Here is a 23,692-nt window from a genome sequence, read left to right as displayed (position 1 = left end):
CACCCATCGACACACGACGCGCTCAGCGCGAGATGCCCCAACGAGATCAACGCCCAATCACCACAGCGTGTATCTTCCAAGTTCTCCGACCAGACCGACTCATCGCAACCGTCCCAGCGCGGGAGGCACCTGAGTCGATCATTCTCGGCCTCGACAACGGGCTCGGTGCTTCACAGTACCATCCACCACAAATCTCTGAGCGCATCACCGGCCAAAGACAGAGACTCCATCCCCGAATGGAGGCGTAGACTCCTACACGGCCAAGGTAGTTACGGCGGGCCCAAGAATTTGTTCAGCTCGGCAGGCGCCGGACTCGAAAGCATGTTTCAGCCGCCTCCTCCGCCAGGAGAGACGCAAGAACATATCGACGAGGAAGGCCATACTTCACACGACATGACGATGCCTTCAAGCCCGCCTCCCTATGCCAGGCCGAATTGGCAGCGCATATCTACCGGCACGTTTGAAGACTCGAGCCACGACTTCTCCGACATCCGGCCCGCAAACCAAGTCAAAGAGTTTTCGTCGGAACTACGAGATGACCTCAGTAGACAAGAGGATTCAACGTCCGAGCGCAGCGTGCCCGCCCATGACAGCACAGCCAAAGACCAAAACGAGACGTCCTTTACGTCGCTGGCCGCCAAACAACGTTTCGACGCGTCACGGAAGATTAGTGGAAAGAGCGATGTCCGAAACGAGGATTTCAGTCCTATATTGCTTACCTTGCGTAGCAAAGAGGATGGTAAAGTCAGCTTCGCGCCCATTGAACTTTCTGCGGACTCGTTGCGTAAGCGTCTGGATGAACTGCGCCAAAGCCAACAGCCGAGCATCATTGTACAGAATGCACAGGAGTCAAACACACCTCAAGATGGCCGCGACACAACACAGGACTATGCCCGCCAAGGAGCATTTCTCAACTTTAAGAGAGGTGGCCGCTCTACTGAGGGATCTTTTCGGTGGCGTCCGTTGAGTCCGCCTCTGCCCACGGATACCTCGGAGATGCTTCCGGAATCGTCGCTGCAAGCTAGTACGCCCAAACAGTTCCCCGGTACCATTAGGACGACCGCACCGACGGATTCATCAGAGCACTCAGCCTCCTTGAGCCCTCAGATGCTCCGCGTGCCATGCCCTGGTTCGCAGAAGCGCCCTCAAACTGCCCAGAGCGCCGGCGGCAGCCCTCTGAAGCTGTTTGGTAACTACGACACTTTCACGAACCAGACATTGATGCGACGCATCAGTCAGTTTGAGGATCGTTCACCTGAGGACTCAGCTCAGGGACAAAACGTGAGGCAGGCGTCAGCGAGAGCTAGCGGTACCCGAAGCACTACCGCAGGTTTTGACGTGCGTAAAGAACATCAGCGCAGTCACGGACATCTCGAAACATTTGGTGCAATCAACAACTTTGGTGTTGGAGATCTGGATGACTACATCTTCAGCGAAGATATCTCTTTGAACCAAAGCGAGCCTTCGGAGCTGACTGATAAGGAGAACGTCGCTCCCATGGCAAATTCGCAGCCTCAAGGTCGAACCGTTGCTTTCAACCTTGCTCATCATTCCTCTTTCTCCGAGGCTGGGTCTTTCAGGCTCCGGCGCCGGCGTAACAGATCCAGTACTAACGGCAGCTCTTCGAAACACTCTGTTAGTGGCTCTGGATCGCGCCCGACTAGCTCGTCTAATGCTGGGACGAGTGGTTATAGTTCGTTTGCAACACCTAAGAGAGATGCTTCGGAGGGGAAAAGACAGCGTACCTCACCCTCCAAAGACCCAACACCAAAGCGGAGGAGAACTTTGCACAGATCGGATGTCGCTTATGGCATGGAAAAGGCTCTGCCCGCAATTGAGGCCGTTCAGACAAGTCATCTTCAAATGCAGTCTGGTATCGGCAAGAAACGAAAAGATGCCCGACAAGGCGAGCTGCAACAGCCGGCCGATCCCGCTGTCATGGCTCACCGGCAGTACATTCGACCTCGCACGCCAACTTCGAGTCAAAGATCGTCCCTGGAGCGCGAAAGGGAGCCATTGGGGGACCTCAGTTTTAGTGCGGATGGAACGGCGACGGAGATTTCTGCAGAAGAATCTGAAATTCACGCTCATGACTTCGCAGTCGAAGGATCCAGGAAAACATCGATCAAGACTCAGGACTTCTTTGACGAAGCAGAGAAGATCATGGCCATGATCAGGAACAAAGCACGGCCATCAGCCAACCTACAGAATGGGCTCTCCAGTGTCGAGGAGTCGGAAGCTGAGGTGTCTAGTAGGCAAAAGTCTGAGACTCCTGAAGAACTGCACGAAGACTCTTATGAGGAGTCCTTCGAGGAACCTTTCCTTCGCCCGCCAAGTCGCGAAGGTAGGCCTTTATTACGCGTACCTATACGACAAGAAGACCCTGAGATTGCCGACAAGCTGAGGAAGTACGAAGAGGAGGTAAGCGACATGGGGGATCTCGTCGCATACTCCATGCGCTCTATGGGATTAGCCAAGGAGGCAATTCAAGATGTCAACAGGATCAATGATTCCGTCCAAGCCAGTATTCGTTTCAGTGAAGTGCGGCACAATGGAATGGATCGCGGGGATATCATCAGCGATCTCTCTAATGTGAGACTGTCGCGGAACCCTGATGCTTCCACGGATGACGAGTACGGACCCATTCCTTCACATGGATCTTATTCTTCTAGTGGCTCCACAAACCGCTCCATACCTACATCCAGGGGCTCGGACTCGAGAAGATTGATCGCCCCTGATGCAGTGAGCCAACTGATTGGAGACCATGTTGGTAACATGCAGTTGGACAAGGAGAACAAGGTCTGGATGAAAATAAGGACGCCAAAGGCTGAAGTGCGGGACATGAGCATCCTTCCGTCCGAGGATAGTGAGGATGATCCTTTTGCCAGTATCCCTGACCTCTCAGTCGACATACACAAGGAGAGACAGCATCTTGCCTTGAAGACAGGGCCGCTTGAAGACCTCGAGGAGTATTTGAAAGAAGATTTCCCTCATCCACCATCATCCGGCAGAAAGCCCCATTCCACAGACAAAACTTTCGATGTTAAGAGCATCTTGAGTCATACCAAAGAGACCTTTGAGAACATAAAGAGAACCTTGGCGGAGACTGTTAGTCAAGCTGAAGAGGAGATTGAACACGAGATAACACTTCATGAAGATCGCGTTCAGAAGTCCAGTCCATCCAGGAAGAGGAACTTGACGATCACATTTTCATCGCCGATTGCCTCCTTTATTCAGGACATCCTCCCTCAGCAGTCGGAAGGCGAAACCACACTGGATGAATTTAGCACCATAGACCAGTCTATTGGTGATATCACAACAGACTCTTTAAGGCGAGGCAGGCACGTAAGAGTCGAGCACATGTTTGACAACGACTCCAGCCAGTCGAGATCGAGAAGCCGTTCCAAAAGCATTGGCCGAAATTTGTCGGTCAAAGGCCAGGCGTTCGTTCCACGCCCTGTATCACGGATTGATGAGCAGGATGAAGACGGTGCAGTCGACGCCTCTGTGTTTGGACAACGGCAACTCAGTGTTCGTGGAGAATCTAGTATCCTTGCACTAGATGATTCCGAGCAGAAACATAGCAGTGTCAGCTTCGTCATATCGACGCCCGCTCCGACGCGGCATATGTCTCGGATGTCTGCGACACCAATGATAGCTGAGCATGTGGGCACGTACTCACTTAGCCCATTATCTGAGTTTACTATGCATCATGGCGACGGCTCAAACGCACTCGAGGTCAGTTACGTCGTCGGAGATAACTATCTTGTGACTGGCGATAGATCCAAGCGAGTCTTGTCGCAGGCGATTCGTAGCTTAGTGGAGAAGATCACTGAGGTCGAGCCGTTTGAACCGGACTGGGATGCCATGCAAGTCTTGGACATCAATGGCAAACAACTGAAAAGCTTGCACAAACTAGATGAGTTCTGCGGCAGCGTCGTTACATTGGATGCGTCCAACAACTCCATTAGCCACCTGGATGGCGTGCCTGAGGCTGTTCGCAATCTCAAAATGACCCACAACCAGCTCTCGGAGTTGACAGCTTGGGGGCATTTGGCAAACCTGCAGTATGTCGACATCTCTAATAATCAGATTAATAGTCTGCATGCGTTTAAAGACCTGGTCCATCTGCGGAGCCTACGCGCCGATAACAACCAGATTACGAGCCTGGATGGGATCAAATTTCATGACGCCCTTCAAGTGCTGCGAATACGGAACAATCTTATCGAAGAGGTTGATCTCGACGGAACAAGACTCCATCGGCTGACCGAGCTAGATTTGCAAGGCAACCAGATCAGCTCTTTCGAAAACGTTGAGCAGCTTCCATGCTTATCAACTCTCAATATGGAAAATAATCGTCTGACATCATTCAAGACTACTATGAATGGCAGCGTGTCGTCACTCAGGTATTTACGAATGTCGAACAACGCCGTTTCAGATCTCGACCTAGCTTCGTTCCCCTCTCTTCGCCTCCTCCATGCCGATCGCAACCGTCTTACAAGCTTGAAAGGGTTTTCTCGTGCTCGCAGACTTGATAGTCTTTCTTTGCGTGAGCAGACGGGCGACAAGCCTCTAGACTTGTCTTTCCTCAAAACTGCATACGAGGTCCGCAAACTATTCTTGTCCGGCAATCTTTTGACGGCTTTCGAACCGCAGGTGGACTTTCTCAACCTGCAGCTTTTGGAGTTGGCAAACTGTGGGCTACAGTCGCTGGGAAAGAATCTTGGGCAACTCATGCCAAACCTGCGCACTCTGAATCTGAACTTCAATGCACTGGAGGACTTGTCAGCCCTACGTTACATCCCTAGGTTGAAGAAACTCCTAGTAGCAGGCAACAGAGTGTCTGACGTAGGTGCCCTGGCTGATATCCTGGGCGAGTTTCCACATATGGCCAAGCTGGATTTGAGAGACAACCCTGCCACGCTGGGTTTTTATCCGCCCGTGCAAGCTCTGGTTGTGATAGAGCGTGATACAGATTTTGATGCCTTCGTCCTGCCGGATTCGAGTAAAGAGCGAGACGACACCTTCGCCATGAGACTGGATATGGGCACAAAGCAAAGGCGGAGGTTCTACGAGATCGTAATCAGTCAGCGTTGTGGACGACTGAAGGAGTTGGATAGTCTATCTCTGGACAGAAAACAAATTAGGAGGAAAGATAGCGTGTGGCAGGCGCTTTTGGACAGTGGCGTCGTAGCTAGAGCCGCAAAGGACGATGTCAAGCAAAAGAAACCCGACAATGGGTCCGAGGCGACACAGGAAGTGCGGCAAGATTGATGAAGTTTATGATGGTTGGGTATAATTACTGACGCGTCGCTCGAAACGTATGAAATTATTGCTTCATTTGGGGTTTTTTGTCTCGAGGAGCATGCTGGAGTTCTACTTGGTTTGGATGAAGCTGTCTCGGACCGCATGGGCGTTTTACAAAAGAAGGGCCAACGCTCTGCTAGAGATGGGCCTCAAAGGGAGTTTAAGTATGTATTGATTTTTAGTGTAGTACTAGATGGCATGCATGCGGGGCATGATAACGTTAATAATGAGAGATGAAGAGCTGCAGATATCTTTGACGAACAAAATTCGCATCGATCATAGTTGCTACGAGTTAATTCATGATGATTAATCTGTTATATGGAGAGAGTATGCTGCCGTTGGACAGCCCTCGCCCCATGTCGAGCTTCATACTTATTTATCGACGAGACTCGATTGCAAGGAGTCGTGGACTTTGCTCTGAGTGGCTAATATGGGACAAAACAAGAAGAGATATGCAAGCAAAAGTAATCTACGGTGAGGGGACTGCACCTGGGACGAAGATTATGGAGATTGACAAGGCTTGGCATTTTACGACTGTCTTTTCTATATTTGGCATCCTACCATTTGGCCTTCTTCACCTTCGCAACATTGAGAGGATGCCTGTCGTTCTAGGGATATCTAACACGTCTCATTATTGTATTGCTCTGGTGCAGCAGCGTCGATATTGAGGAGAGAGGGGAATCAAGATTAAACACTCTACCATGTGGCACAAAACTGTCGTCCACTTGCTTCGTCCCTGATACCAATCGCTACCCCTATTGGGACAAGCATGTCGCCGCGCCTTACAATGATTGACGAATAACACCATAGCTGCCGGACTCGTGCCCCCTTCCACCGTAGCTCATGCATAACCCACTGGCAGCTTGTTCAATCTGGCTTCGCTCCGGCCAAGTACGCCAATAGTGATGGGGACCGACTTCCCCTGCGCTCCTTTTTACGAACCCATTCAAATTAGGGCTCAGGGGTTGGACCAGGCTTAGACTTCAGCTTCGGGGACCTGCCTCCGGCTGGTTCAAGCAGCTTACCATCACGCTCTGCTCTAATGGTCCTGGTGTGTCTCCAAAGAATGTCTTGCTCATCATCTGGTACCCATCTACGAATCAAAACATAATCGGGATCCTAAAAGAAAACGAGCTTGTCAGGTAAAATGGATATGGCGATATTGGTGGTTTGTTACCTGGCCAATCTGATAGTCAATATTATACGCTTGCAATGTCTAGAGTGAGAGGTGCCTACGCGCCATGCGGGTAAAAGTCAGCCGCGCGGCGGATTTTTCCTGGTCCTCCTTCTGCTACATTCTGATCCATCACCGGGCCGAGGCATTATTTCGTTCTTGCTCGCTCAATTTGAAGTTTCGAAACGGTTCATCCAACCTGTGCGTGTACGCCCCCTCTTCGTCTTCGTTTTCTTTTCCTTCTTTCTTGATTTGCGCGTTCTCGTCTCCTAACCATCTCTCCTTTCATTGCGGCCTTGTGCAGTCCCATTCGAACGATTCTAAGAGTTCTGCATTGAGGTATGAGTGTCCGCATTCAATTTTAAGGGATAGAGTTGGAGAAATATTGCTCTACCTCTGGGGCTTCTTTGATCAAAGAGCAGTAGCTTCTCTGCGCGCAATTCGTCAAAGAAATACCGGTCGATGGACTGATAATTGGCTCCAACATGCTTTCCAGGTATTTCCGCGTCAACACTGGTTGCCGAAGCTGAACAGTCCGATACAAACTCTGCGTTATGGTTTGACTTTTCGTCTGTCTCTAAATTAGGTAGAGAGAATAGAGCCAACTCTTCTTGGTGGCGCCCAACATGTCGTTGGTAAGCATCGGCGTTCGCAGGCATGTCGTTGCAAAGAGGGCACTGCGCTGGGCTGTCTAAGGGCTTTGGATTCTTTCCATCCTCCACATAAACATCAAGTTGGCTCGAGGGTACAGAAGGGGTATGTTGCTGTGTAATGTGGCTTTTCAAGGCTGTAGCAGAAGAGAAGGGTTCACTGAGGCAGATGCTGCATTTCCACGTTCGCCAGTGATTCTTTATCACATGTTCCATCCACTCGTGTCGGCGTCCATATTGATGATTACCGTTCCGGCAAGTCGGCTCGAAACAGATGTACGGCCGAAGGTCCGCGTATACGTGTTTCCTGCAAGTGTCAGCAAACTATTGTCTTTCACAGTACTACTGTAGTGTAACGAACTTCCAAGCCAGAGTGTTACTGGCTGATATCATCATAAAACAGAAGGGACACTCGAAAGGCCCATATGCGGCCAGAGATGGCAGAGGAGGCATTTTCAACGGTTCAGAGCCTGATGCAGAGGTTGCATATGATGTCTATGTGAGCCCACCCACGGATTGGGCGTCTTCATCCATCTCTTCAAACTCAATGACGGTAGTAGGATCCTTCATGAGCTTTGGTATAGAAGATGCTATCGTACTAGGGCCACCAGCTTCGGTCCTGTTGGAGTCGAATTCTAGTCCCTGAGAAAGCTTTTCATGATGAGACTCCCTGTATCGAAAATATTGCCGCCGGCGAGAATTTGCTCGACCCAGACGCAATGCGACTTCCCTGGATATTCCCGGAAATTTTTGTTGTACATGTGCTGTATCGGCTGCCTCAAATACAGAGGCATCAATAATCTTGTCTGCCAGTTCAAATCGATTATATGGAGCTGGGTTTTGTATAGATACCGACATACGATATAAGCAGTCAACTACTTCCGTAATATCAGCATAGATCTGTGAGAGTTCCGATTCGAACTCCACATCGTTTTCCCCAAGAACACTGGGCGGATTGGTCTCTTGGAGCTCATCGTTATACTCTGGGAGTTCATCCCAAGGTGTCTGTTCTCCTCTCAGGATAGAGGCAGCTAGGCATGTCAGTACCGTCCAGTTGAATGGGCCGTTCGTTAGACGAACCATCAGACAAAGCCTCGATTAAGTCACTCAAAACACTGATGACTTGGATCCTGAGATGCGATGCATCACGAAGCCGATAATCCAGCGAGCTGCTGCCTTTGCGATGAGCGCCTATATTGCCTGTCCAGACCTTGAACCTAGCAAGTTCTTCAGATACCTGACCAGCGTTCGCGATCGCTTTAAACCCCTCCAAGCAGTGGCGCACCTTCTCAGCGATGGAAGCAGTTTCCATCGTCGTCAGTCTCGTTCACAGTCTCACCTGTGAGACGGGCTGTGCGGTGATGCTAGCCTGGCTTAGATAATTGAGTCACTCCGTTTTGGTGAGCAATGCGACACTTTTGTTGAACGATCGTCGGATTGTGTGGCGACACGATGACAGACACCACCGCAGTACTCAGGTGCTCAGGTGACATTCATGTAGTGTCGCTCTTACCAACCAACACTCTCCAGGTCGTGCCTATAACGATGAGTCAAATGAGGTGAAGGAACACTCTGCACCTTAAAGTCTTCTATTGCCGCAATCGCTGGCCTTACCTTGCAGGACTTATGACGATGTGTTGTCCGTTTCATGAGGCTTTTGCGCAAGGCTCCCATGATTGCTCGGAAGAAATGGTCGGGCGTGAGTACATAAAGTCCATGCGAGGATTGAATTGGTCCTTGAATTGACCCCTCACGCCATTTTCAGCTGCGGTGCACGCAATGTCGTTTGGTAATCGAAAATTTGCAACAAATCTCGAACCACTCAGTTCATCTCAGTGCGACCCGGAGTTAAGCCCGATCACCAACGATACGACCATGTCCGGATTAGAGTTGGTTGGTATTATATTGGGAGGAATCCCTCTCGTGATATCAGCTCTTGAGCATTATAAGGAGGGACTTCGTTCAGTTCAGATATGGCGGAAGTATGGCCGAGAGCTTAGCAGCCTCGTGCGCCAACTTCAATTGCAACAAAACATATTGACAAATGTGTTTGAAACGCTTCTAGAGGATCTTGGCCTGGGGTCGAAAGTAGACATCATGGTCAAAGAGCCCTTTGGACGGCTTTGGCAAGACCGCGAAATCAAGAACAAGCTGTCGCAGAGACTCTATCGCGATTACGGTCTCTTTGAGGATACTGTAAAGAACATGGCAGAGGCAATCGAGGAGGTTAAGAGAAAGCTTGGCTTAGACGCTGATGGCAAAGTACGTGAAAGTTCCCAAATCGCTTCATCCTCGGACTGCCTAGTAGACTTGTTGGATCGTGCGAGACTGACAATTATTAGGTCAAATGGATCGAAGCCGGCTCATGGAAACGGGAGGTAAAGCGAGCGTCCTTCACTTTCAGCCGAGGGCAATATCAAGAGCTCCTGTGTACACTCAAAGATGGCAATACTTACCTAGAAACGTTAACCCGCCACAATGTGGATTTGGAGCCTAAGAGAAGAGCCAGGCTCCAAATGAGATTCTTCAACTTACTTCGGCTTGTAATAAGAAGCATTTATCATGCTCTTCGGGGCAGTTTTTCTTGTCGCTGCACGCATGGACTGAGCATCGAACTTTCTGTGCCAAAGCCACAAGCAGGACAGAACGATGCAGACGAGGAAATCGTTGCTGGTTTTCTGTTTCGGATAGGTCTGTCATCAGCTCCAAACAGTCCCTCGAACTGGAAAGAAGTTCTTCTGCGGTATTCTCGAGCACCACAGCTAGTCACCTTGAGCAGCGCACAATCAGGATCATCCAAGAAGTCTACCAAATTCTCTCAGATTTCAAACTCGACAGTGTCTCGCATGACCAATATATATAGCTCCCAATCAGTCACCATCACTCATACACAGTCGATGAGCCTAGCCGCATCGTCACTGCCTATAGCGATGGCGAACGTGAAGCTTGGTACCTCAGTGTCGAGCCCGGCTCTTGCACAGATCATGGATATCTGTTCATCAGTCATAAAACCGACCGATGGCAACGCATCGTGTTGCTACGGAACTGTATCAAACTATACAGCTAAGCAATTCTCAAACTTTGAGATCCACTCCACTCCAACACCCCATTCTCACAGAGAGACTATCGTTACCTTGGACGACATACTCAGATGCAAAGACGATTCATTGGCTACTTTGGTCTACACAAATAAGATCAGAATGGTTTATGCTATATCATACGCGGTTCTCCAATTATCTCAGACCCCTTGGCTATCATACGCGCCTTCCAGTAAAAACATCATCTTCATTCGTAGGGCTGAGTCGATTGACTACAACCAAGCGTTTGTCACGAGGGACGTCCTGGAGCCATCCCAAGACCCGGCCTCTAATAGTGGTGGTAGCCCGTTTGTAGTGCGGAGTCCTACATTGCTGGCCCTTGGCATTATCCTTATTGAGATCATGCTGCAGAAGCCATTTGAAGTACTTAGAAAATCAGCCACGCCATGGAATGAAGCGACCGTATTAGACCCGCGGTTGGACATTGAGGCAGCACGGAAGTTAGCCATGCGCGTCGGCAATGAATTTGGTTCGACTTTTGGAAGCGCAATACAGCGCTGCGTCGATTGCAACTTCAATTGCGAGAACCTCAGCCTCGACGACGAAGTATTTCGCCAAGAATTTTATGCCAGCGTTGTCGCCCTGCTTGAGGAGAACGTCAGGAATGCAGGCCTGGCGTGTTAGAATTGTGATAAAACAGACACCTGACCGCGGACGGAGACAGAAATGTGTACAGTGCAACAGCAAGATCAGCACGGGTATGATTGTTGGACTTGAAACTGGTCTCACAGTTGAGGATCTATATGATAACAATTACATAACCATTTCCATATATTCTGGGTATAATCTTCGAATCCTAAAAATCAAACACGACCGCTAGCTCATCTATCTACATTAAAATTAACAAACATTTCATTCCTCTTTCGCTTCGGGAAACGCTCCGGCAATGCGTAAATCAGTATCGCTCCTAACTGCATGCTTATTAACAGACGAAACATCAAACCTGCCCGCTTGGTCGGTTGACTTTCTACTAATCTCTTGGCTCTTTCTAGCCTTCTTGCTGTCCTCGCTGTTTCTGTGCAAGAAATCGAGAGTTGGCTTGGGCAGTGGCCAGATCCCATCCTCCTCTTCGATATTGTGGAGTCTGTTCTCGGCCTTCTCCTGTTCTTTGGCTTCCTTTTCCTTTTTCTGTGCCATTCGGCGTATGGCCTCCTCGGTCAGCTCTTGTCGGAACATACGCTCCACAACGTCCTTCTTACGTGTGCGCTTGTCACCCACAGTAATCAGGATACCACCCGTAGTGTTGACGGCGATGGAACAGCACAGAATAGTAGCCGTCAGTGCACCTGGGCGTACGCGGTAATCGATGAGCCACGTGCATAAACCCAGGGCTATCTGGAAACAGGAGTGACAGTCCAGTAAAACAACAATTGCAACTAGAAGACGCAACGGGAAGGCGTGGTGTGTCTCCGTCTCGTGAGGCTTGTAGAAGGTATGTGACTTGGCGAACTTTGTTTGGTGATGCTCGAGCTTCTTCTGCTGCTCAGGCGTCAAGACAGAGTACTCCTCGTCCTTGAAATGGAAATCACGTTGTGCTTCAAGATCTCTTTGCTCTTCCGGCCCAGACACAACCGGCTCGTGCGGCAAGTCGTTTTTATCCTTCAAGCTGGGAACCTTCATCTTGTTGCGCAACTTCCACGTCAAATGATGGTAGCGCGCGATGAAGATCATGTGATAGGTGTCGACAAGACGCCATGGGATCAGTCCATCTCCCATGACAGCAAACAAGGCAACGAGCACATTATCGATCACGTTGATGATATACAGCTGCCTCGCGCCGACGTAGATCCAGCCAATCAAGAAGAGGACCCAGGCCAGACCAAACAAGGTGATAAGCGTGGCATACAGGGTGACGAAGAAACCCAGTGGTTTTCGAACATATTGACCAAATGCCTTCATGGAGCGACCGAAAGCGGAGCGCTTCGAATGAAGCATGTGGCGCACGTGGTCGTTCAACTCAGCAAGGTCTTCGTCGCTCCAATCAGCCAGTGAGGTATTATGTGGCCGAACAGCATAGAACCTGTCCGTCATGGTACTCGGTATTCGCTCGACAGACGGTCGTCCTGGGGGTGCCTCTGTACCCGGCGTATCCAAGTCGCTGGCTGAGTCTTCTGGTATGGGCGGAATGCTCATGGTATCGGCTACCGAGCGGATTTCCTCTTGTGATGGTCCACGCGGAAACATTCCCGGCATGGGGTAATTGCGCGAAAGGTTATAGGTTGGCCGTCTGTTGACAAACCTCCCCAGCGAAGGGATGAAAAGAGAATTCTGAACATTGGTGATGGAGTTGAGCGTTGAGACCTCGGGGTCTGGTCTTGTCAGCAAGATTTCTCCATTCTCGGAATCGGCGTTGGTCTAAACTCACCTACGACATCGAGCATGTCCACAATGCTGGGGTCATATTCATCTTGGACGATGAGCTGATCATGACCACCATTGCCGGCATGCGGTCTCCGACCAAGAATCTTCATGCGGCCGAAACGACCGCGCTTCTTGCTGCCAATCGATGCATTGTCTGGCCCCGCAAAGTCGGCAGCTTGGGTATCTCGATTGGTGTTGTCGTCAGGATCCAACATGGACCTGACATTCTGGGGGTTCTCCGGGTTGTAGGGGGGCTGCGGGGCGGATGCTGACGGCAACCTTCGCAGCTTTATCGATCCCCGATCTGCTGGATCATTGTCGACGTCCAGCATGGAGCGATACTTCTGCGGTTGGGCGGGCGCATTGCCGGAGGCCTGAGCAGGATTCTGTGGTGCTGCATTGGGGAGTCTGCGCAGGCCGATGGCTGACTGTCGTGTTCCGAGCCTGGGGAAGCGATGGGGCCGCTTTGCCGGTTCAGTGTCCTCGCTCGGCGGCACTGGAAGTGGCTTGTTGTCGCTCATTGTGCGGGTGCGACGGAACAGTTGGAACAACTAAACAAGACCGTCCTCACGAAATATCACGAAGGCACGTTGGTTGGCAATGCAGCAGACATGATTGTCACGGTAGTCAGGTTGGGCGGTTTTTTCCTGCTTTGATTTCCCCCGTGAATTAATTAATTGTCAGCCGGACCACTTGACTCGAAACTTGGAAGTCCCGGGTCGTAGTACGCGACACTGCAGCTGTGACGTTATTTCTCCACTGTTGGGTCTCCTCTGAGCCCTGGAGTCCTGACAGAATCGGAGGGGCCATGGATCCCCGCCACAGGAAGTCCCTGTAACCAGCAACGCTAGCCCATCCAGCTGAAGGGCGGCCCGAGATGGCTGTCAAGGTGTGAGCGTGTCAGGCGTGCCCTGGCAAGCACAACGTCAGTGGCCCTACGAAGCGTTTGGTATCACCGCTAACCTAGTCAATTATGACATGACGCCTTTGGATTTCAATGACACGCCTTGTGCCTTGTCTCGAGACACTGACAGCCAACCTAGTATGCGATATCTATTATAGACCCAATCAACACAATACTACCGCCGGCACGAGCAATTACCCCTTTCACACCTAGTCGGGCTAGTCTAGTCTAGCAGAAAACCTTTGTGACGACTCTTGACCCCCCCCCAAACCCAAGACCCAGGAGACAAAATTCAATCGTCCGGGATCTTCCAACCTCCCGCACTGGCGCTCCTCTAGCGAAATGAAAGCCTGGCGTCTAGACTAGGTTAGCACAGGAGCGGTTGAGAAGCCAGCGGCCAAGCGCCAGATCACTTCTTGGAATCCTTTTCATTGACTACCTTGACCTGGGCCAAGATAGGAGAGACATCGAAAGTCTGGACATCCCCAGCCCCACGACACCATGAAACAAAGATCCAAAGATCCGATAAACGCATGCGATATGCCGTGCTCCGTAGGGAACCACTTATCGACACGTGAAGCTGCATCCTACTGTAGATATCGCTGTCGTGCGCTCGCTGATCTTACTGCACTTTGCCATCCATTAGAGACTCCAGTGATATTCCGTCATGACACAATCCACGAAGCACAAAAATGGGTTCCCGCATGCTGTCCCGCATGCCATCAAATTAATTTTCGATCTTGGCAATATCGACAATTCGCCCCATCTCAGAACGTCCTTTATGGAGTATCATTTGTGGGGCCCCGTAAGGATCGTGATAACCACATCTACGTACATACATAGTATCAAGCACCATCGACACAACAGGATTCTCAAGCGAAAAACGTGCAGCACGACGTTGTCTGAGCAACTAGGATCTTATTGGCCCAATCCGAAGCACTCGTTCACATACCAGTCAATTTTCACGCAAAACGTTCCTACTAGTAGAAACATGATTGTGTAGCAAAATGTTCTCATCACTGCCAAGGACCCAACTAAAGGTGGATATGCACATGTATACTTTACTAATCCCCTGCCAAGCCATGGACGCGAGTTCGCTACCCTTCAACTTGCAATCTGTAAATTTATACACCATTATTTACGCAGAACACCAACCAGAAAGCTCTGATGCGTCTGAGCGACTCAAAGTATTCGGATATGAGTCTAATATCATAAAACGTTCATTAGGAGTGACACTATCTGTATCGACAAAAGGTAATAGTCAAGCAACCTACACCAGCTCTTGCGTCCACTGCCTGCCTGTCCCTACACTCAAGGGTAATACTGCCTGGGCCAGATATTCATAGCCGTCTTGAGCCCGTCGCCCAACGGCAGTCCGGCATGCATAACCCTCTCATCGCCAGTTCCGTTCGCGTGCAGATTGACCCAAAACAAAGCATTTCCCTTGACCGGCTTGAACGCAACGCCTCCTCCACTCTCCGCATCCCGTTCAAACCACACCCCGCCCTCTCCGATCCCCGTCCTACTGTCGCGCCTCACCGGCTCAACGTACGGGAAGTGCGTCTCGCCGCCCGTGCAGTCATCCTGCAGCACGGCGAAGAAGCTCGCAACCCTGTTCCAGCTCCTCCCCAGCCCCATCTTCTCCCGCTTCGCCGGCTGCGGCCTCTCATACCAGTCGTGGTGGACGTTGAACCGCTGGCCCGCCGTGTAGCGGACCAGCTGCGGCGGGCCGATCTCGCCCCGGGCCGGGTCGAGCAGGGCGCCCATGAACTGCTGGGCGCGCGACAGCACGCAGCGCACGGCGGGGTCGCCCGGCGGGAGCCCCGCCGACTGCGAGGTGCGGTCCGCGGTGTGCTGCTTCCGGTTGCGCTTGGTCACCTCGGAGGGCGCGAACTCGGGCTCGCCGGCCGCGAGCAGGGCGGCGATCTCGGCCGGCGCGAGGAACTCGTGAATGTATATGAGCAGGGGGTCGAGGGAGACGATCTCGGTGGTGTAGGCGTGTGGCCGGCACGCGAACTGCTGCTCTGCGGCTGAGATTGTCCCGTTGGAAAATGGGACGAGGGCTCGGATCAGCGACAGGGTAGAGCTGGCGCTTGGCGAGATATAGCGGGAGATCAGCGGCGCCGCGAAGGCCAAGACGGCCACCATCGCCGCGATGATCAGCTGCGTCCGGTACGTTGTGGGGTTCTGAATCCGGCGCATGACTTCTTGATAAAATCGGCATCAGATCAACATCTGTATCTAGAAGGAAATGGGTGTTAGATTACAGGAGTGCACATGAGAACTAGAATGCAGTCTTGTGCGAGAGAGCTGGAATTGAGCATTGAGAACCCACCCTGCATGAATCCGTCTTCATGACATAAAATGATCCGGAAGACAGAACTCCGAACCCCAACTCATAGGGTCACATTGTTATACGAGGAAACTTGGAGTATCGCCAACCACAATTTGTTTCGAAGGTGTGGGGTAAGCGTAGGGTCTTCCAGCCGGACTAATCAAAGAATATGTCATGTTTCGGGGGCATAGGGGCCTGGATATGCTTGTTTGTAACTCATTCAAATGTGTAACTAGCCTGACCTAGACGCCCTGAATAATGACTGCGTTGCCCCTTCGCTGTGAATTCCATAACGACAATGCCGTACAAATAGTGGTTAAAATGAGCAAGTAACGCCAATTCCCCTCTACCGGTCTTCTTCTGTATCTTCTTCTGTATCCGTCGCCCAGCCCTGGTAATAGGCGCGTCTTTCTATAGACATCTTTTCTATGCTGATGTAATTTTAAGCAACCTCGACCCCGCCGATCTATATGGCCCAGCTGCCTCGCCTTGCACGCACACCCCATGCTAGTTGATTTCCTTCATCGTCGCCCAAATACGGGTGTTGTCTCGCCCATTCACGTATGTACAGCCTTAGTGCTGCCCACCGAGGCGGCTTGTTGTTCTTCTTCTCGTCCTCCTCCGGCGTCTTCATCTCTTCGTCGCTCCCATAATTGTTGCTTTCCTTGATTTTGAGCTCCATATCAAGCATAAACCCCTTTTCGATTTTCTTGTCATCATCTTTCTGCAATTCCCTGATGGGAAGGCCACTGATTTTACTGAGCTCTTCATCGAATTGCCGTGCCATAGCGGGATAGCCGAGACTGACGTAGTTGTACACTTGTGTGACAAATGCATCATCAAATTCAGCAAGTAATCGCGCTTGTTTCTCTTTGCGAACCATCTCCTTTTTGAGACGCTCGTCAAGCCCGGAGAGGAGATGCAGGCCCTTCGGCTGGTCACGCCTCGTAGGTGATGCTGGTGTTCGAGGAGTCTCGCCGCCACTGCCTATCGTGGAAGCGAATGCCATCGAGAAGGGGTCCGTAGAATTTGCAGGCTCGGCGGGAGTTGCTAATAGTTCCGGTTGCTGAAAGGTGCTTGGGATCATATCCTCGTCGCCACTAGCTACACAATAACCGCGCCACAAGCCTGTCTCGCCTGAAGCGTCACGTTGCTTCTCTTCAGGACGAGAAGCGTCTCCATAGATCGGCCACGGATGATCTGGCTCCAAGCGCGTGGCCTTGGGACTGGGACACATGCGAAATTTCAGTTCCATTCCTAACATGGGCGGCGACTTTCGGGTGCGTCGAAGCAATGATTCCTCCTTGCCCTGGTTGTATGCTGCGAAGGGGTTACCGAATGGACCCGACTTGAAGCCTGTTGTCTCAGGCTGGGTTCGTGGTGATGGTGCATGCGAAGTAGCTACAACGCGCGGGGAGGATGCGATCAAGAAAGGGCTCTGCCAAGGACTTTGTGCCAGCTCGTTCAGCTGATTGCGTGAGGGCTGTCGGGGGCCGGCGGTTGTCCAAAGAGGATCCTCAGGTGGAGGCGCTATATCCATCTCATCTAAATCCTCGTCTATACTCATGTCTCGCTCCTTTACCTTTAATGCAGCCATCTTTTCGGCGTGCTGCCGCATTTCCGACACCGCCCAGTTTAGATCTGTAGACTTACGGCGAATGAGCTTAGACGTGCCATGTCTCAAAGGCTCTTCCTCGTATGTTACATCATCTCCGGAATTGTCCCGTACAACAAAGTGCTCAACATTTTGGGGCTGCAATCCATTAGGATAGGCTGACATGGCTTGCTCAAGCTCCCGTTGCCTGAAGGCTTCCCTGGCAGCCACTGCAAGTAAATAATGGTTGGAGTTATCGTCACAAGACTCTCTCCTGTCCTTGGCATCAGGATTCCTTGTAGCCCATGTCGCTCCTTCAGAAGGGGCGCGAGCTGGCGCCCCAATGCTGAATGCGGGCACCCTCGATTCACCATTTTCATCATCATCTTCAGACTTATCTGACTCTGACGATGGAATGACCTCAAGCTCTGGAGCAAAGGAATTTGTCCGTGTACCTCGTCTCGTATTAGGATGCGGTTTCATGGATTGTTGTCGCCGTGGGTTTAGGAGGCTGAATCGAGGACTCTCGCTACCAGTCTCTCCGCTCGCACCAATTGAGGGAGTTCTTGCCGTACCAGATTGTTGAGGCTTCCTCTTCGGTTTGGAAACATATATGTGGTTTGTACCAGGAGTGATGTCTGTTTTATCCGTAGGTTTGGTGGCCGGACCATCTTGCCCCGCTCTCTTGGCTCTTCGTGATGTTTCAATTAGTTGTGGAGCGAATCGTCGTTTTGGTTTCTGGTCAGACGTTTTTATGGTTTCAATGACGGGCGCTGAAGGGAGTGACGGCAAAGGCGGAAGCGAATCTGTGGGTGACGGATCAGGCGTCAACTCTGCCGTGGGCCCATGAGGGTTCTTATTCACTCGGTAGGAGTCAAACGTCGTCTCGATTGGCACAGGTGCAAATCGACGTCGGGCCTGCGAAGATGGTGCATCTTTCATTTCAATGTCGTCCACTTGCACGGATGCATCTTTAGTTGTCCGATTCTCGGAAGCGCCGCCATCACGAGTGCTTAAACTGGCTTGATTGCCTGCGTTCGAGGACTTGACTGTCTTCTCGACCAATTGAGGGGCAAACCGGCGGCGAGGTGGTGTTTCCCCTGTAGCCGAACCATCTCGAGGATCTGGAGCGGTTGGCTCGTTTTTGTCCTTGGACGACTTTACTGTTTCTTCGACGAGCTGTGGAGCGAATCGGCGGCGGGGCTTAGTCGTCTCCGGTTCGGGGGCTTCGAGGGCTCCTTGAGGTTCTTGACTTGCTTGTCCTTTCGTATCTTTGGATGACTTTACTGTCTCCTCGACCAGCTGAGGTGCAAAGCGGCGGCGGGGTTTGGTCTCGGGCGCAGGGGCATCGGGCATGGTTTCGACTGGCATTGTCGTGTGATGCGCCAGAAGTGAGATTGACTAACCTGGGGAATCTTGAGAGCATCGACGTAAGTGGACAATCAAGTACAAGTCATGGAATTGGTGATCTCGTATAAGTGAATGTGAACTCAGGGAGACATGCTAGCTGTCCCTGATTCTGATCCAGATCCAGATCCAGACTCAACACACCCTTGTAGGTAGTGAGTGGACTTGACCCCGTGATGAACACATGGAAATGGGCTGGCGCACCGCTGTTTTGGTAGCTATGTACTACCTGACTGTACAAGTACGGTCGAATCCGGGTTGTGGAGCGCGTGGGGACTTCACGATACTCCTCCACCTCCACGGCCAGTCGATTCGTGCTTCTATCCAATAGTGCAGGCCGGAATATGCCGGGGTTGTCGTAGTCGCAATCTATCCAGAGCGGTATTGCCTGCACTTGACATGTGTCGAAGACCTCGTCTAGCCGTTCAGTTCAGTTCAGCTGCGATATTGCGAACTGGGGATGTCACATGCACTTGACAAATCCCATGGGTAGATATCGTAAGGATTGGCACCTAAATACCACCGGTATTTCGACAGCACAAGCGATCTCGGAGGGGGGAATCACTATTGCCATGCACAACTATGTATTATAGCGCGGGGCAGTCACCAATGAATCTGCGTCTGCTGTAAGTAAGTAAGTAGGTAAGTACATCGGCTGTGCCTGGATAAGAAATCTCAGGTGACAGCCATGGCTTGTAAAGAGCGTCGTCCTTGACGTCGACTTGGCTGCTCACTGAGTCAATGTGACTTTTAAGCTGGAACTTGATGCGCAACCATAAGTATTTGGATTACAACACTGTGCAAAGACGTTTAAAGCTCCGAAATGGATACATGTACCCTCAATGCCCATGGGACGCATTGCCAGTTGAACCCTCAGCAACTGACATGACGATGCAATGCACGGCGGTAGGTAATTGTCTACACATCAAGCTCGTCTGCTCAATGACCGGAGACTCTAACCTAAGTGATTAAGCTGTCGACATCCTGGCTACAATCAAATATTATTCTGGTTATTGCAACTTACTCGTCCTGTACTTGTCCGTCACTTTTCGCAAGTTGCATTATGTGACGACTTTTACGGCGTGTTGCATCGTTGAAGGACGCTCTGCGCCACGGCTTTAGGCAGTGGGAGCACGCCACGGGAGACCCGACGCCGTATCCGATAGCGACTTCCCACCATACAGATGCCTTGATTTGTATCATCTTGGAACCCGAGGGCCACGACAATGAAGTATCACCATTGGCAGCCTTCTGTGGCCTTCAAATCTTGAAATAGACACCGGACGACTATTTCTCAACGCCGCCTAGACAATTGAAAATCGAAGACCGATAAAGTTCTGCACTTCGAAGCTGATCCCCCACTTGGGCCCAGACAGCATGACTCGTAGCTCACGGCCCCGGTGAAGGAAACCGACATCCCAGCGTCATGTGACGTTTGTTGTGCTCTTGACAGAGAAATAACACACTAACCTACATGCCTACTCATACATATTCAGTCCAGAATACTATTTGCTTTACTAGAAAATGGATCATCACTACGTTGTGACACTCCTCACTCATATGTTCTCATACATGGAGAACACACAAAACTCAAAGGAATTAGCATCAAAGTTTTATTAATAGCCACTTCCAGATCAAGCCACCATGTGGATGCGCAGCTCATATGGCAAAAGCGTGCTCGAGAGGTAGATAGTATCCATCCAACAGGTATTACATTGGGTTTGACAGCAGCCTACGGCAATGGTTTTCTGTCAGCTTGTGCTTACAAAGGAAATCAAACAGAACCCCTAAGATGCACAGTTTTCGTGGCACCAGTAATGCGTTGCTGTTGATAATCTATGGCATGATCTTTCATAGGGTTTTCCGTGACAACGAGGAGCTAGTTACAAAGGCATCCTTTGCAATGACCATATCGCGTCGTGTTTAAGCCATGACTTTTTGAGAAAGGGGCCGGGGGTTACCAGCCACGGACTAACTAATCGGATCACATCCTTTTTCAAGCACGACTATACAACTCTCAACGGTTGGTCTAAAATCCATACACCGCTTGGAGTCGCCAGTTCTTGGTCTTGGCCTATTTGAGGGCATCCTTGACGACCATCGGACCACTTTATGGGCTTCGTGGCTCAACTTGGTTCCTGGCTTTGCTAATTGTCCTCACCGACTCTTCTGATTCTAAGCGCGACAAACTTGATCCCAGACTAGCTGTATTCACCGGCAGTTAGGTCGTCCCAGCGGCATCGCCATGTGGCGTGCCGGATGTCTTCGATGCTATTCCACCAAGGAAGCCAGCGATCCCATCAGCTTCTTCATGGGGTTGCTTTGGCTAGTGCCTTGAGGCCACCACACTTATGTAGTGGCAGGGTGCTGCTTTGTTGCTACAGGCAAAACCAGTCGCATCAAGCAGGTTTTGTCCAAAGGTTGGTCAGTCGCAAAACAATGTGAGACAATAAGATTATCCTGACGGGTACCTGCAGATAGATGTTGCACGAAGAAATGTTGTATGAAGAACAACTTGTCATCTCCGGAGATCACTGCATTGTACCTGGGCACGGAATCAAGGACTGCGAGTAAAAAGCAGTCTTTGGTCCAAATATTAATCTCGGTTAAATGATCTTGCTGATACTGAAATGTGCAATTTGCCAAAAAAGACATTATCAGACTGAGATGCATGGTGACAGGTACGTTATCATTGTAGGCGTTGAGTGTCACTCGATCGGAGTATAATCCGATAGCAGACACTGTTCGAAGCCAGGGTTTCATAGGTGGGAGAAATCCTTATCGGCAACCACAATCACGCTTGTGCCGACGCGAACCAAACCTTGCAGAATTCCCAGCCCACATCCCGCGCGCATGTCGCGACGAACGCTGGGGGTCTGGCGATCATATCACGATATTTTATCTTGCTTTCCTCTGTCGGAGTACTAATCAGAGCATTTCATAGATACTTCCATGGCTGGAGCCATTATACCCTACGTCCCAAGTCTGTGTTTGAACGAATATTGAAATGTAACATATGCTCACTTCCAATCTCGCAAAGTAGCCAGGGTAAAATGCGATATGGGCGTGCAAAAGCCATTCAATTAATTTCTTGCTGCTGCAAGGATCTGCTTCCCGCAGTTGCATTGCAGCCGATAAGTCGGTTATCGCATTTCACCACAGTCTCCGGCACATACGTACAACTATGGAGCAATAGATGGCTCGCTATTCATCGGTGGATCATAAAAGCATGCAGTTAAAGTTAGAAACGGAACTGTGTGGTGCCACGGCGGAAACACGTTGATTTTCTGAGTGATCATTGTTTGTGAATATGTCGCCGTTCAGTTGGTAACTTCTTGAAGCAAACATTAAATACCTATATCTGGTCCACATACTGTGAGTGATCGTTGGCTGGTTGGGTTTGTTCAAGGACGTTGGAAAATAAAGTCTGCAGGCAGCACCACGGCCTTTTCAACGGCTGGACATTCAAACTATAAGGAAAGTTCGTTGAGCCTATTGCTTATGGGAATACAGTGCAGATCATATTAAACCTTGATGTGAGGAATATTGAGGACACCCAGACACCGTGGATCCCGAACGAAGCTCACTTGCTTTAAGCATACAGTAGCAGCAAACGCAATCCTGAAGCTCCAGAAGCTTAACCCTAGCGGACATCGGCCGGCTGAGCAGGTTGTGAACCCTGTAAGGATACCGTTTCGGGCAGTGTAACCCCCATGGATTGGCCATTCTAGGGTTAGCATAGTCGTCATCCTTCAGGAACCGGGTTTATGACCGTGATAAAACACATTCTGGAAGAGTGATGGCGGGCCATGGCCGAATACTGTAGTAAACTACTTGGAGCATGGAGTCGCGTGCCTTTGTCTACTAAACTCCACTCATTCATCGCTAATGACGTACGATTGACGGATGAACTGGGCTGAAAAGGTTCTAGCCAGGATGATTGTGAAATTGGGTTGTAAATAATCCATCACCAGGAATGGAGGCACAAAGCAGATGAGTTTCAAGTTTAATTACTCGATCGTGAGTTTCTACCAGAAAACTCTAAAGGGTAGAGATTTCTAATCTAGAGTGTGCGCACTCCAAACAGACACCGTGCCTGCAGTCGGCAAGGAATGGTCGCTTGCCGCATCTGATGGGCAGGGAGGGCGTTCAGATTGATTTACATCCAGGATGCTGTCGCGTGTGAGCCCCGGCTATAATTGACAGATCCACGTACGAACTCTTCCGTTTGTCAGAGGCATCAACTCTCACAGGGACTGACGCTGCCAAATCTAAAGGCACACTGCCCGACTAGGTTCTTCTGCTTTTGCGTACGCTAAGCACGGCACACACCTCGTGTATGTACACTTCAACTGGGCCAATTACGGTTGCAAACCTCGATCTGCTTTGGGAGGTCCGGCAAGAACGGCCTAGACGCCTCAAACACCCCAGACAGATAATTGAGAGTAATTGGAGACGTCCCGCCGTGCTACTTGGTAGTGCCCAAACAGAAAAAATAAAAAAGGTGTGTATTCCGTAACCTAAGCCAGTTAATCAGTAGACGGGCTATGAATTACTTCTCCATCAGAGCCAGAAGACGGGCACAGCACCAATGCGAGTTGACGTTATTTCGCACACGTCGTTGGCAGAGAACCCACTGACAGCATTCACGATTTATCCTGATTTGGCACACTACTAATGTTTCCTCACAAAAATTTGATATATTCATCAGTTTAATTTGTAATAGAGTTTTCCCCTGCGGCGGCCACGCGTGACTCCAATTGCAGTACCCTTGCAAAAGACAAGCAGCATCAGGATAACAGGGGTCCCTACCTGTTCCAACTTATTGGGAAAAAGTCGAAGAAAGATCACATCGGTGCTGA

General features: G+C 50.5%; 8 protein-coding genes across 8 annotated transcripts; 3 read left to right on the top strand and 5 right to left on the bottom strand.

Annotated features, from left to right (window-relative positions):
- The first annotated feature begins 352 nt into the window (after positions 1-352).
- Positions 353-1,100, top strand: BKA67DRAFT_552148 (uncharacterized protein). Its single transcript, XM_046101812.1, has one exon. It carries the CDS (start codon positions 422-424, stop codon positions 965-967), a length of 546 nt encoding a protein of 181 aa, XP_045960731.1. The 5' UTR covers positions 353-421; the 3' UTR covers positions 968-1,100.
- A 1,638-nt stretch (positions 1,101-2,738) lies between these two features.
- BKA67DRAFT_552146 (uncharacterized protein) lies at positions 2,739-5,551 on the top strand. The gene has a single exon (XM_046101811.1). The coding sequence runs from the start codon at positions 2,776-2,778 to the stop codon at positions 5,272-5,274; it is 2,499 nt and encodes an 832-aa protein (XP_045960730.1). The 5' UTR covers positions 2,739-2,775; the 3' UTR covers positions 5,275-5,551.
- A 1,063-nt stretch (positions 5,552-6,614) lies between these two features.
- On the bottom strand, positions 6,615-7,686 carry BKA67DRAFT_158148 (uncharacterized protein). The gene is made up of 3 exons (XM_046095150.1): positions 7,493-7,686; positions 6,876-7,438; positions 6,615-6,810 (listed from the first exon to the last, which is right to left on the bottom strand). Exons 1-3 carry the CDS (start codon positions 7,582-7,584, stop codon positions 6,767-6,769), a joined length of 699 nt encoding a protein of 232 aa, XP_045960729.1. The 5' UTR covers positions 7,585-7,686; the 3' UTR covers positions 6,615-6,766.
- On the bottom strand, positions 7,573-8,599 carry BKA67DRAFT_158152 (uncharacterized protein). The gene is made up of 2 exons (XM_046095151.1): positions 8,212-8,599; positions 7,573-8,162 (listed from the first exon to the last, which is right to left on the bottom strand). The coding sequence occupies exons 1-2, from the start codon at positions 8,441-8,443 to the stop codon at positions 7,627-7,629; spliced, it is 768 nt and encodes a 255-aa protein (XP_045960728.1). The 5' UTR covers positions 8,444-8,599; the 3' UTR covers positions 7,573-7,626.
- Positions 8,600-8,895: 296 nt separating this feature from the next.
- Positions 8,896-10,853, top strand: BKA67DRAFT_687931 (uncharacterized protein; the record flags this gene model as incomplete). Its single annotated transcript, XM_046109061.1, has 2 exons — positions 8,896-9,393; positions 9,474-10,853. The coding sequence occupies exons 1-2, from the start codon at positions 8,911-8,913 to the stop codon at positions 10,851-10,853; spliced, it is 1,863 nt and encodes a 620-aa protein (XP_045960727.1). The 5' UTR covers positions 8,896-8,910.
- Positions 10,854-10,933: 80 nt separating this feature from the next.
- Positions 10,934-13,288, bottom strand: BKA67DRAFT_552142 (uncharacterized protein). The gene is made up of 2 exons (XM_046101810.1): positions 12,595-13,288; positions 10,934-12,538 (listed from the first exon to the last, which is right to left on the bottom strand). Exons 1-2 carry the CDS (start codon positions 13,109-13,111, stop codon positions 11,082-11,084), a joined length of 1,974 nt encoding a protein of 657 aa, XP_045960726.1. The 5' UTR covers positions 13,112-13,288; the 3' UTR covers positions 10,934-11,081.
- Positions 13,289-14,564: 1,276 nt separating this feature from the next.
- On the bottom strand, positions 14,565-15,932 carry BKA67DRAFT_552138 (uncharacterized protein). The gene has a single exon (XM_046101809.1). It carries the CDS (start codon positions 15,694-15,696, stop codon positions 14,806-14,808), a length of 891 nt encoding a protein of 296 aa, XP_045960725.1. The 5' UTR covers positions 15,697-15,932; the 3' UTR covers positions 14,565-14,805.
- Positions 15,933-16,295: 363 nt separating this feature from the next.
- Positions 16,296-18,794, bottom strand: BKA67DRAFT_654827 (uncharacterized protein; the record flags this gene model as incomplete). The annotated part of the gene is made up of 1 exon (XM_046106625.1): positions 16,296-18,794. The coding sequence occupies one exon, from the start codon at positions 18,792-18,794 to the stop codon at positions 16,296-16,298; it is 2,499 nt and encodes an 832-aa protein (XP_045960724.1).
- Positions 18,795-23,692: the final 4,898 nt, after the last annotated feature.

This window comes from Truncatella angustata (genome assembly GCF_020726525.1).
Source record: "Truncatella angustata strain MPI-SDFR-AT-0073 chromosome Unknown BKA67scaffold_2, whole genome shotgun sequence".
Lineage (NCBI taxonomy): Eukaryota > Fungi > Ascomycota > Sordariomycetes > Amphisphaeriales > Sporocadaceae > Truncatella > Truncatella angustata.
The sequence above is the reverse complement of the archived record's forward strand: the minus strand, read 5'-3'. Positions and strand labels throughout refer to the sequence as shown.

What these genes read in the sequence shown, in the direction of transcription:
- BKA67DRAFT_552148 (XM_046101812.1), top strand. Translation starts at nt 422, where the DNA reads ATGCCAGGCCGAATTGGCAGCGCATATCTACCGGCACGTTTGAAGACT.
- BKA67DRAFT_552146 (XM_046101811.1), top strand. Translation starts at nt 2,776, where the DNA reads ATGCAGTTGGACAAGGAGAACAAGGTCTGGATGAAAATAAGGACGCCA.
- BKA67DRAFT_158148 (XM_046095150.1), bottom strand. Translation starts at nt 7,584, where the DNA reads ATGCCTCCTCTGCCATCTCTGGCCGCATATGGGCCTTTCGAGTGTCCC. An exon ending in AGTAACACTCTGGCTTGGAA is followed by an intron (nt 7,439 to 7,492) that starts GTTCGTTACACT and finishes TGACACTTGCAG; the next exon opens with GAAACACGTATACGCGGACC. An exon ending in TGATCAAAGAAGCCCCAGAG is followed by an intron (nt 6,811 to 6,875) that starts GTAGAGCAATAT and finishes ACCTCAATGCAG; the next exon opens with AACTCTTAGAATCGTTCGAA.
- BKA67DRAFT_158152 (XM_046095151.1), bottom strand. Translation starts at nt 8,443, where the DNA reads ATGGAAACTGCTTCCATCGCTGAGAAGGTGCGCCACTGCTTGGAGGGG. An exon ending in AATCGAGGCTTTGTCTGATG is followed by an intron (nt 8,163 to 8,211) that starts GTTCGTCTAACG and finishes TGACATGCCTAG; the next exon opens with CTGCCTCTATCCTGAGAGGA.
- BKA67DRAFT_552142 (XM_046101810.1), bottom strand. Translation starts at nt 13,111, where the DNA reads ATGAGCGACAACAAGCCACTTCCAGTGCCGCCGAGCGAGGACACTGAA. An exon ending in GGACATGCTCGATGTCGTAG is followed by an intron (nt 12,539 to 12,594) that starts GTGAGTTTAGAC and finishes TGACAAGACCAG; the next exon opens with ACCCCGAGGTCTCAACGCTC.
- BKA67DRAFT_552138 (XM_046101809.1), bottom strand. Translation starts at nt 15,696, where the DNA reads ATGCGCCGGATTCAGAACCCCACAACGTACCGGACGCAGCTGATCATC.